The 12989-nt window shown below is 35.8% G+C and overlaps 1 protein-coding gene across 1 annotated transcript in view; it reads right to left on the reverse strand.

Annotated features, from left to right (window-relative positions):
* Positions 1-12677, reverse strand: part of znf804a (zinc finger protein 804A) — a 54049-nt gene extending 41372 nt beyond the window's left edge. The window contains exon 1 of the mRNA XM_066688524.1: positions 12567-12677. Coding sequence (XP_066544621.1) covers positions 12567-12677 — 111 coding nt within the window. The remainder of the gene's footprint in view (positions 1-12566) is intronic.
* Between the last annotated feature and the right edge of the window lie 312 nt (positions 12678-12989).

The raw sequence follows: 12989 nt of genomic DNA on the forward strand, positions 1-12989 counted from the left end.
CAGAATTCTAAGAACTGGAGTATAATTCCAGCAAATGTTCTGTCATTTAACAACACTTATATAATAGGGCTTCAGACGCAGCGATATCAATGCAAAGCCTGTTGAAATCATAATATTATTAGGATTTACCTCATATCGGATTGTCTTTCTTATCTGTCTGTAAAAATGCAATTTGTAATTTTTTTCAGGACCATGCTGGATAATAGCCTACCAGGACTTTTTCAAATTGCTTCTTTATTACTCAGCCTCTTTTTATCTGTTAGCTTAAGTCAGATACAAGTTCATAGCCTTACTGTTGCTGTTTATTGTTACCATCCCTTGAAGATGAATTACACTGCACTCATCCAATACAATATCAAAGCCTGTCTGGCATCAAGCCAGGATCCACAGAGAAACATTTTGACATTTGCTCGGGTTTCCATCTGTCGCAGTTACTTTGTGATTGCCTGGCTACTGCGATACTGATTGAGGTAATCCCAAGAAGCAAATCAAATCACTGTGTACACTCTCCTGCTAATGCTACAGGTACGCTCACTACACATAAATTATTAATCCCAAGAAGCGCTGAATCCTGAATGATACTACTACTATAAATTTTAAAAAAATCCACAGGAACAGTGGAAGAGATGCTATCATACATAACCAATTTTGTTCCCTATTCCAAATGTCACGATTTTCAAAATAATTCACCTTTCAAGGCTAACAATAAAGAGGGATCCCAAGAGTATTTGGTATGTGCAGACAGTACAGAGGTATTAATTTAAAGCAGAACCCAAAGTCATTCAAAGCTACAGCTGACCTTAAAGTACCACATGCCTACATCCTGGGGCCACAGTAGCAAATGCTTTACCATCCTCAACTTGACAGTCACTTTAAATAGCTTAATTAATTTTTCAGCACTTAGGAAGAAGTTGCTAATGTTGTGATTAAGTCGTTAAGCATTTGGAAATAACAGCAGTCCTGTTGCTAGGGCGGTTGTGAAATTAGAGGGGGAAAAAAAGGCAATTAAAGGTCTTGTAGGCACGTTTCCATATAAATGTTAATAACATTACCAACATATCACCTATGATGCCATGTTCTTGTGTAGGCTTTCACATTCTGACACTTTTGAATGACTAATGAATATGCAAATGCAAAGGTCTCGACCAGGGTGCTCCAACTGCTCTTGTTGAATAGGCCAGATTTATGTATGTGACTGACTCCAAACCTAGACTTTCCGATCACTGAAGGCTGTTGGTATTTTGGATACAATGTAATAGTTGATTCTCTACTTCGTTGGCTGATAGTGTCATTATTCTGTTGATTTGCAGAGTACAGTTTTAAAGAAAATAAGAAATGTCCATCATAGTTTATAGACTAAATTTGCAGCACACGTCTAACTGGTTGCTTACTGTTATTATCATTATTATGGGGGATGGGGGATGTAGCTTTCTAGAGGTCAGAGAAAATGATGAATTGGACATGTGTTACAGGCAAGTGCTTGGGTTGACACGGGTTGCATATTTATTAACTATCCAAAACTGATTTGAAAAATATGAAATGATAAAACGCCTTAGACAGCTGATGTTGTACCGATGATGTTTAAAGATTCCTAGAATAATTAGCTACAAGACCTTTAAGAACTTAGACTTTAGCAAAACATAATGCAACATAAGCAGCAGTTAATGAAGCTAGGAAGGCAGAGACAATGAGTAGATTTATTTTCAAAAACTTTGTGGGATTTCTAAATGTAAACAGGAGTTGTTATGAGAAACCTCAAGATTTAGTGCATGCAGAGCAGATGGGAAACATGAATGCTAATTAAGATGATCCAACCATATAAATGAAACTCAGCAGCATTTTGAAACTCTACAAAATGTAACACGAATGCAGGTAAACTGTCAAACACCGTTTCCAAGCGAAACAAAACATTTAGAAAAACTTCTTCAACCTCAACTCTTACATGTCCAATTATTGTGTGAATATTTGATATTCTGCACAATAATTAAACAACTCTTGCCTGGGGTGTTAGAATGAGATAATTTAGAACATAGCTTTGTGGTTAATTTAAAACAGAAATGTTTACCTAAAAGTGATATTTTATTGCATTAACTCCCTCAAATGTCCATGTTTCAGTAGAAATAGCAGTTTCATTACTGAGAGATGGTTGATTTATGATATAGATTATTACAGAAAAGGTAACTATTTATAGTGAGTTGTAAAATTGACTACCATCGTATAAGCTGAGGATGACCTGTACAGACCCCTGGTCATGGTCAATAGAACAGTGACTAGTGGTATTGAGTATTCATTGTGAAGGGCTTACTATCTCACCATACAGGGCTGTTTATTTTATATTTTAATATGTTCATATACATGCCAACCTAATTGTCCACACACGGCTACTCATAAAGAAAATAATAACTAAAAAGTAATAAAAGAAAAGAAAAGGCCAGGAATAATTATGTCAGTGAATAAGGTGTGAAATACCAATCCATCAAAACAAACAAATACATACATACATAAATAAATAAATAAACCAGTCATTCAAAACCACAAACATGTACACTACGATCAAACAAATCGGATGCATTTCAATAAGGCAAAGTGCTAATGGAAGAAATTAAAAGGGAAACAAGTGTGAGGCAATAAAGGATAATTGCAAAGGTAATTACATCACAAAAGGAAGATGTGAGACGAGGACCTCTTCCATAAAGCTGTCTTCCGCATCCAGAGTGCTTTAATTTATACTGAGTGCAATACAGACCCTCCTGTGCTGACACTGCATTTCGTGCTTTGGTTATTTTTTGTATTTTTATGTTGGTGTTGTTTTTTGTTGTTGGTTTGTGTGATTTTAAGCTGAGTAAAAGAGCAAATGATGAATGGGAAATGTGTCTCAGCTGCATGAGGGCCTCAGATAAAACAAAAAGAAAAAAAGATGGATTCCTAGGATATGCATATCCGAAGAAAATCAATAGTTAGATCTGCCTGAGCATGCTCATAAATGTACACAAAGGCTAGCTTTATAAATCAGTATTTAGAGAGAGGTTTTCTATGCCTGCCTGAGCCTTTTTGGAAAGCTAATGAAATTAATTGAAGGATATATTTTAATTACACAGAGCTTGGTACTCGTTTTTTATTTGTAAATCACAACAAGATAAAGTGTTGATTTAATTTATCATTCTGCCTTCCCCTGACTCTCTCTCTTGAAATAATTGTAATGATGATGTCTGTGATGTTTTATGACTTTACAGACACCAAAGACAATCACAGGCACTGGTATTCCTCCATGGTAACTCAATGAATTCAGTATTAACAGGATCTAGCTTGCCCACCTAATTTCAAAATATGAAGTCAGAGAGGTATAATCTATCCAGCCAGAAGATTAATAATACTTTGTCTGCTCATAAATACAACAACACAACAAAAACATTATACTGTGAAGTAAATCAATCTGCAGATTTATCGTTTCTTGCAAAACCAAGCTGAATAATTGATTGGAATCGTCCAGGCAATACGTTCATCATTTCACTTGCTGCCAAAATTGAATAAAAAAAAAGAAAGGTCTCCAGTTAATTTAATAATGGACAGAAGATTTAAAGAATTAATAAAGCACGTGCATGTGTGCATGCAGCTTCAATCTACATTTCGAGGGAGATTATTCAGGCCCTTGTAAACCATGCCATATCCATCAGGGAGAGAATTTTGACTTCCTATGCTAAGCTGAGTTTACTCAAACCAAACTATAGATCAGTGAGCCATGCTTAAGCTTCAGACGGCAATCGCGCCAAGCAACTTTGCTGAGAGTGGTTTGCTGAATGGAGATAAAATTCAATTTGCATTAGCTCTGCAAAACATATGTGTATATTATACATTTAAATGTATATAGATGCATATATTATATATTAGCAAAGCAAATGACACAGTCCCCATGTCTACAGAGTAGTAAGTGGCTACTTATTAATTAAGTTGTTGTCCATGAGTTTGGACTTACATTTTTCGAACCTGCTGCTTTAAAGATGGTTCTTCATTTTTGCTTTTCAATACTTTACGTCTTTACTCAGATTATAACATTCCCCCAGCTCTGAGGCACAGAACCATAACAGCATGAAATTATATGTTTTTGCAATCATGTTCATTCCCCAAAATCTGCAGAGAAAACACTAAAGGTCCTCCACTTTCCGAACGGTTGATATCCTGTTGTGTGATATTTCACAGTGACAAAGCACAAAAATGAGCTTCCGATTGTCTTATTGGTAGGTGTCGGTTTATAAATACTTAAGATAGAAGAGACAAAGGGTGGAAAGTATATCAATGTGATACACGCTTAGATGCTTATGAAATGAATACTCAGATGGCTAATGCTACACAAATAGACGTCTCGCACCAATTCACAGATCCAGACATTAACTCTTGAGAGAACTGTGAAGGAAGGCTGTTATTCTACAACAATGTGCTCAAGGTAAGTTTGAAAACGTTACACAAATTGAAAATGTATAACATAATAGGAAAATGTACCTTTTTCAGTAAAAAGGCGTCAGTTTCTACACTATTTGTTCACCTCATAAAAGTGTCATTGTGGTATAATGGACACATCATGAGCTATAGCGGTCATGCAATCACTGTTTAAAGTCTGCTCTACAGCTCTGCTCTAAACAGCAGCACCCCTAGTGGTTCTCCTATGCTAAGGGTTGCCTACACTAATCTTACTGGCCACAACCTTACAGCCTTACACCTTACACTGATCTGAGACTCCATATCTCTTGCCTGGCCCTTTGTTGTGTTGTGATAGTCCCATGCATCTGACGGCATCTGTGGCACAATTCCAGCTGTTACACTGCTTGCCGCGGCCCAGTGCTCCATTAGGAAAAGATTTGCTTTGAGCTACATCTGGAGCACTCTTGATGCATTTTGATACCTATTATCATACGTAATTGAACTTGGATATTTAACATAATTAATTTCACTTAATGTACTGCCAAATAAATCTCAGCCACATGAAAGCCGTAGTATTCTGTTGTCCCACTGCTGGAGCTGTAACTGAAGGTAACGATTCACTAGCGCCTCTGCCAATTATGCCTATATATTGCGTGTGTATTCGACACTAATCAGTAATTGATCGCTTTATATTTATTTCCCATGATGCTTGATAAGTCACGACACTCCACGCAAGAGGTATATATTTATATGTGAGATATGGAGTTTTGCAGCCTTTATAAGGTAATCGCAAGACTCGTATGATGATGATGATGATGATGATAATAGCTTATGTTCATAAAAAAGGTGTTTTGTATTTGTAATGATAAGTCCGGCCCTCCTAAAGAATAAACATAGCATGCCTTAGGATAATGTGAAAATAACCCAGCCAGAAATGATGGAGCAGATGAAAGTGTATAGATTGAAAAACAGCATTACAGAAAATATAGAAACTAGTGTGCAGGATATGTATAAAATATGTTTTTTTTGGTCTGCTGCTCAACTGTCTGGAATCTGGACAGGGAAATTTCCTAGGGAAAACCCATAGCTGTCAACTGTCCCATATTTCAGGGGAGTATTTCTGTATTTCTCCAGTCTTTCACGTGAATGATATTCTCAGTAAAATGTCAAAACTTCGTCTGAATAATGTCCAGGAACAAATAAACATAAAGGTTGAAGTTTAAACAAACATAATGAATATAGATTTGTTGGGATTTCTTACGTGTTTTTTTAGTCAGCATGTACAATACATGCCGACTAGCTGACCAGTTTAACTTAACTATTTCACTCTATAAAATTAGAAGTAGTCATGCCCCTAATACCTTATATATTCACTTTTAAGTTGGAATAACTTTGTATTTGCCTCATTTTTTTCTTTAATTTAATTGAACACATAAAAATACACCAAAGTGTAATAGTAAATATTTAGGGGTGATTTTTAATTTGCATTTTCAGAGCAAATGTACTGTTTGTCAACCTTTAGTATTATTGCATACTTTCAAAGGGAAAGGTTTGATGACAGTGATCGAGCCCATTTGATAAGATCTCTGATGCTGCATATTATTATCAGCCAGAACACATAACTAAATTAAAAATGAAAAGTGGCATTAAACAGTAAACAGGAAATTCCTCGGTTCCATCCAGACAAACCCCTTTCAATAAAGCACTCCACATGCACTCTTCCTTTTCAAACCAACAATGTTCACATCAGTGCATTATTCAATTTTTATCTTGTTTCTGCACTTGGCTTATTAAATTAAAATAACATATAGCTACAGTTAGTTGTATAGCTCTCAAGGTTAAAAATGGCTTATCATGAAAGCAGGCACGGTGAAGTAAATTGTTGCCTCAAGGAAGAATCATTGTCAAGCTCAGAGGCCATCCTTCAGAAATAAGGCTGGTGTGAGAGTGAGCAATAGAAAGCATAATATTTTAGTTTTGAAGACTTTTTAATTCAAGGTTTCCTAAAAGCCCTGTGTGGGAAAGTTCAGTAAATTAAATTGTGTGCATTCGTTGGCTTTATAAAGGGCAGTATAATGCTGCAGCTGTTTTCTTTTTGTTTTTTTGTTTTTATGGATTCTGTGGATTAATAAAAGCTCAACTAAAAGTAATACAACCTTTCAAACAACCCCACAATAATATTTGCTTCTTCCTTATTTTGTTCTTCTTGTTCTTTTTGTTCTCCTTATAATAGGAAGCAAAAGCAATGTTTTTGCTCCCTAAAAACATATAGGCCTTGTCTTCAGTGTTAATTTAGGTAAGTTGTTATCTATTGACTTATTAAACATTCCCCAAAAAATGACAACACATTATACAGTCGAAAAAAATAAAATTTTAATTTCCTACAAGCATATGAAAAATACTTAAAAGGATAATTCTACCATGACATGGTGTCATTATGGTTTTATAACAGTACAACAATCCAAGAGCAACATACTGCTGAGCCTTTGTGACTCATAAATACAGTGTTTATTCAGTGGAGTATTTTATGCGAAGAAGTGTATGAATGAGACATGCCCGTGGGGTGTTCAATGCTGTGTGAACACCGTCTTTAAACATGTACTATTCACTTGCAAACACAGTGTCTAATTTTATTTATTTTTAGTAGTAGTGTTATGCCACTAAACTAAAGTTTGCTTTTCTTTCAAGTTATTATGTAAATATTTGATTCTCAGGGATATTTTGTTTGAAATCTGTGGGAAAATCTTAGGAAAGTAACATCTCAAATAAGCAGTGTTATCCAGTTCAAATCCTCAGTTAAGTGCAATTTATTCACCATGTTTTCAACAGTGGGCTCAATCATTACATACCTCAATAATTTGTGCTGATATAAGGTCAGACCCTAAAATATGGATACATGCAAGACATCCAAATATACAAACGACTGAATCATCCCAAATATGGTAATCTTTATAAATAACATCGCAAAATATTTGTATAGGTTGCATATTCCTGGTGTTTTCAGGCAAAATTGTATTTTTGACAGTGCTGCAGTTGTGAATGCTCACTATTGGTATTTGTTTTCACAATGGATATTGAGATAATCAAATTAACAAGGTAACACTTTGGAAACAATGGGGAAAATGCATGATAATAAGATAATGAAGCCGTTGCTTAATCTGCAAAATATACTGTATGATTACTTAATAATGCATCCTGAGAATCACTGTGAGAATGAGTAGAGCCTCTGACATAATTAAAAAACATTGACTGCACATAAAGGATACTATTAAAAATAGAGATCCTTAGTTCTTTGGATGGTTAAAAGCCCCTTTGAGGAATTGCGAATATATGTTGTCTCATGAAAGACTTATGAAGAACTCTCTCTCAGAAACATGTTGGGTTATGCAAATTAAACAATGGTTTCCAAACGTCTAAGGAGAGCTGGCGTGCATTGACATCTTTATATGAACACATGCTACATTTATTCTGAGCAAATTGTCAATATTATTCTCCAGAATGAATGGGTATAATACTATGGGAGATACTGTTGACTTTTTTAGTTTTTAGGGTATGTGTCTGTATAATAATTACTGAAGTATCCCATATTTTTTTACATTTTGTAATACAATAAAATCCAAAGAGGTAAAACAGGCACACACATGAACTGGGCAATGCAAATGGTGGTAACTTGCAATTCACTGTGATCCATCGAAGAGCGTTGCCGTCAAATAATTAATCTGGGCAGAATTCAAGGCTGAGGTACTGTAGACCTCAGCTGTTTAACAGAGAATCCATGAAACCCCATCCCTTTAAATGGGTATAACATAACTGCTGTATAATCACAGTCTTATCCTTCACAAACCCATAAGCCTCTGACTATCTCACTTAGAAAAGCATTACAGCAAGCAGAAGGCTGACTTTATCAAATTTCTCAGTGATCAGTCTGCGTTCACACATTGCAAGGTGCTCTTCACTCTCGCCCCATCATTCCTTCACAGCACAGCTAGCAATTAGTAGAAAATACATTTAGAGGAAGCTGCATCCATTTAAATAGACAAGATGCTGGTGATTCAAATATGTGCTATTTTACTACCCCTGACAGGCAGGCCACGGAGAATGCAGCAAGTAGTAAATTATGCAAAGGATTGTATTCATGATAAAAGAAGCCCAGGCGCTGCTTAACCGAAGACCACAGCTGAGGTGTTGCAGTTTACACTTATCGGTGCTGTTCAGTGGCGAATCTAGTCTTTTTTTTCATAGTCTGTGTTTGTGTATGTGTGTTTCTTATGCCTTGTCATGTGCATAAAACATAAAAACCCTGTTTGGAAATCAGATCTGAGGATGAACAGTACTGTATGTGTATGCATGGCTGATGACATGAAAGAGAACAAACAAACAAAGCTGATTTATTCATATTTACATTTTTCAACAAAGCAGCATCTACACTATTCTCTGATAAAGAAAGAGGGCGGAAGGAAGCAAGAAAACAACTGCCAGACTTTCTAAAACTGAAAGTCCAGCTTTGTTTCAGTTTTATTTCATGTGCATGGAGTATCCTGTGAGTTTTCTTGTCAATTTAAACAAAACATCCTTGAAAAGAGTTAATAATGAATGTGAAGAAACAACTGGGTGAGGTATAACTGGGTTGTACAAGCTGAATTTCTTAATGTTTGATCAGTGGGCTGAGCAGACTGCATGTTAGAGGTAGCAGGAATTCCCAGCACGGGTCTTTAAAGTATAATATAACCAAGGCAAGAGAATGGAGCAATATATAGCCATACAATAGTAAGAATTACACAATGAAAATACTCAAAACCTGATTCAGTATTCTATTTTAAAACATACACAAGTTAACTTTTACTACTGTTCATTATATACACATATATATATAACAAATTCAGACATTTTAATCAAGGGACAGACTTTCTAGTTCATCACTAGTTTATAAAATTTCTGTGCCAGTACTTTTCCACTCTCACTTGAAAATCTGAAACCTGTGTAGTTACAATCACAGATGTTACAACTGACAAGCTATCCAGCTGTACAGGAGTTAAATCTGAGCTGCTCTCCCTTTCTTCAAACTTATTAGTGTAGGACAGTGCTGGGGTTTGAAAGCTATGCTGTACAGGTTGCAGGATACTTTTGGGGCCATAGATTGGCCAATGTTTAACACATTTCCTCAAAGAATATGGACACAGGCAAAATGGCTTAACCACAAAGGATAATGTAAATGCCTGACATGGAGTTGAAACCAACAATGACCTTAAAAATACACCGTAATAGTGTATTTAAAAAAGCGACATTTAAAAACAACTCTAGATTACATTTTGAGACTATGTAATTAAAGAGCAGTCTCTTATTATGAAACTGGCCATTATCATACTGAAACGTATAACATCGTACAAGCACAATCTGTGAAGCACTTAAAAAACAATTTGAATGGTATCATGTCAATTCATGATCACTGTAATAAAGTGGGAAGAAAATGTGAGTGTATATACTGATACATATGAGTCAGAAGGAAATAATTCATGATAATAACTACAGCAAATAATCATATTCAATTGATCTCATGGCAGAATACCATGGCATTTTTATTGTTTAATTAAAAACAATTGTAGACTGACTATTTCCAGACCACCCATGATTGTAATATATCTGTACACACGATTGTGTTGAAAATATTAAAGTCTGATATTGTGATATTTGCATAATCATTAATGATTTTAAAAGAATGTAAATGATTAATCACATAATATTTTGAATGTAATATTTTTGAATTTTTTACTGGTTAATAAGAAATAGGTAATAATAATTAATCGAACAGAATGGTCATAACGACATTTAAAAGGAATAAGGTGGTGCAAAATGTTCAAAATCAAATTGTAAATTGAGACACAAAGTGAATGTAATGTTATTGTGTATCTCGTTATTGGCTTAGTTATCTTTAGTACATTAAAATCGAATCTATCAAGACTGGCACAGCTCTAGGCTTCAATCAGTTCCAAAGTTTTCATATGCAAACAAAATAAGTTAATTTTCTTACTCTGCAGCCTATATAGTGGTGACATTCAGCCTCGTGCACAGTTTGTTTTATTTCCTACATTTACAGTAAACTGACAGCACACTAAGCATGTTAAGAACCTGTCGTTTCCGAGAAGGCCGTCATTGCATCATCAGCTGCTTAACACAACGGCTCCCTGGTTGTTTGGGTCTGCTTTGAGTCTTGCAAGCTCAGCAGCCACACTGCATGAAATTAAATCTTTTGCTAATGATAACAGTTTGAAACCTTTCATGTGATGCTGCGTTAAGCTGGGAAGGCTTAGTTCCCCTTTAATGTGCCTGTAGATTTCCTTTTGTCTTCCTTTCAGTGCACCACAATGAGCGTCGCCTGCGAAACCTTCATCAGATTTTCATGCAGCATAACTATAATCCTACGCTTTCCCAATCCAGATTAATCAATTCAATTCATACTAAAAGCAACACTCACAAAACCAATCATGTTACTTCAGCAATCAAATATTTGTCTTTTGCTAGTTTAGGCATGTGTGGGTGTCTGTTTCTGCCCATTGAACACCAATAAGAAATGTCAATGTATTTTTATTCAACAGGTGATTGTGAACATCATGGTTTAAAGCAGCATAACATGTATTAGCAGTAGTGAAGATCTTAAGTGTCTAACTGCAGCCAAGGGATTACATTTTGTCTAGATTATATAAAACCATAAGATCATTGTTATGTTGGGCTATGCTGCTGTTGTCTACGCTTTTTTACATATCTGGGAATCACTAGATTGATAAGACTTAAAAAGTTAAAGGTTGAAAATGAGCAGTGGTCAATCTTTTGTTTGTAAAATGCTGCCCATCAGTTTTGATTCCCAAACAAAACAAAAAAAATCTAAACCCTGAAAGCTGAGCTCTGCCATATCAATAAAAGTATAATCATAGCTCTTAAAATGTTATATTCTGAAGTGCAGAACAATATGCTTTACAGAGATCAGATTTATAACTGCAATATACAACTGGGAAACCAGGAACATATATTTAGAAATGGATCTCTCTGACACTGCACAGCACAACCACTCTCACAGCCACCAGCACCCATAATTCTAGATTAAATTAAATCAGGTCTACAGCAATAATAATACAGAAATTCTGCTGGAAGTGATTTCCCTACAAGAGCTAGAGAGAGCGGGATAATTGTGGATAATAAGTCCAGTTATTGTGTGGATTGTAAGCCATTTCTTTCTTGTTGAATAGAAACAATCTGTTGCTATATTACTTCGGTGCCATCTAATGCTGGAGTTATGTTAATCTTTAACCACAGCTAGTAGGCTTATAAAGTGCACTTTGGATTTGATCCAAGCTGGAGCACATTAATATTGCATGTAAAATTATATTTAATTCTTAAAAGAAAAGATTCCACTGTAAAAAGATCAAATGAAGTATGGAAAAAAAAGTAATGATGAGAGGCTGTGCATTTTTAGCCACACTTTAAATGGCTTTATGGAGAAGTGCTATGAAGAGGTATTTTCTTCACAAAAAAGAATCTAAAGAGAAAGATTAGTTCAGATATTTTTAAGGAAACGGTACATGTCAAGTTACAATAGAATACTTGATCATTTGTCTTTGTTTTCATCACATGGTTAGGGAGTGTTCAGCAATGTTAAATAAAAAAAAAAGAAAGAAAAGAAGGTAAATGATACATGAAATGCATGAGACGGTGACAGAGAGTCTATGCATTCTTTCCCTAGGGGTCCCAACCAGAACACACTGAAATAACCTTGCGGTTAAGCCCCTACAAAAACTATGACATGGTTCTGAGGACACTGAAATCAACAAATTAGATTTGGTATACCCGGATTAAAATCTCCGCAAACCATCTGTTATACATTTTGCTATGGTCAATGGTGTGCACATTTCTCATCCTCCCCAGCTATGGTGATTTCCTCTTGCTTTATTGTCATGATACATATTCACCCAAACTGACAAAGGAATTCTTCTAGAAAACACTCTGTACAATGTCTGTTTCAAATCAGCCACAGTTCAAATGTCTATTCATTTACTTAGTCTTATTTGCACTCAACTTTCTTCATATGCTGACCGCCCACCCCACCAACAGAATAGAATAGATGTCATGAATATAGAAGTAAAAACAGCAATAATTACCAAAGTCTTGTTCCCATTCTTGCTGAGAGGGCCCCGGAAAACCCCCTTGATGTTTCGAAAGTGACCATTGCTGAGGTGTGTGGAACTGATGACGATATAGTAACAAGCCATATGGGACCCACAACTTCCATGCACAGGGTGCGCACAGCTCAGCCAGGCAGGAGGGGAAAGGAATGGAAAAGGTATGTCCTGAGTTAGAGGTTTGTATAAAACTCACACGATCAAAAGAGCTGTAGCTTTGTTAGGGAATTGGCCAGTGCTTTAATCAAGAGGGCAATTCTTCTTCTTTGACGCACGAGAACTCTTCTCACTCTTAAAGTGGACAGGCATCCTTAGGTGCTTGCTGCTGCTGCTGCTGAGCCATTCACAGATCTTGTTGATTTTCTCATTCAGTCCACTGTGGAAGCAGCTCTGTCTCCCCTC

Source organism: Amia ocellicauda, chromosome 16 (genome assembly GCF_036373705.1).
Source record: "Amia ocellicauda isolate fAmiCal2 chromosome 16, fAmiCal2.hap1, whole genome shotgun sequence".
In the NCBI taxonomy this organism is placed as follows: domain Eukaryota; kingdom Metazoa; phylum Chordata; class Actinopteri; order Amiiformes; family Amiidae; genus Amia; species Amia ocellicauda.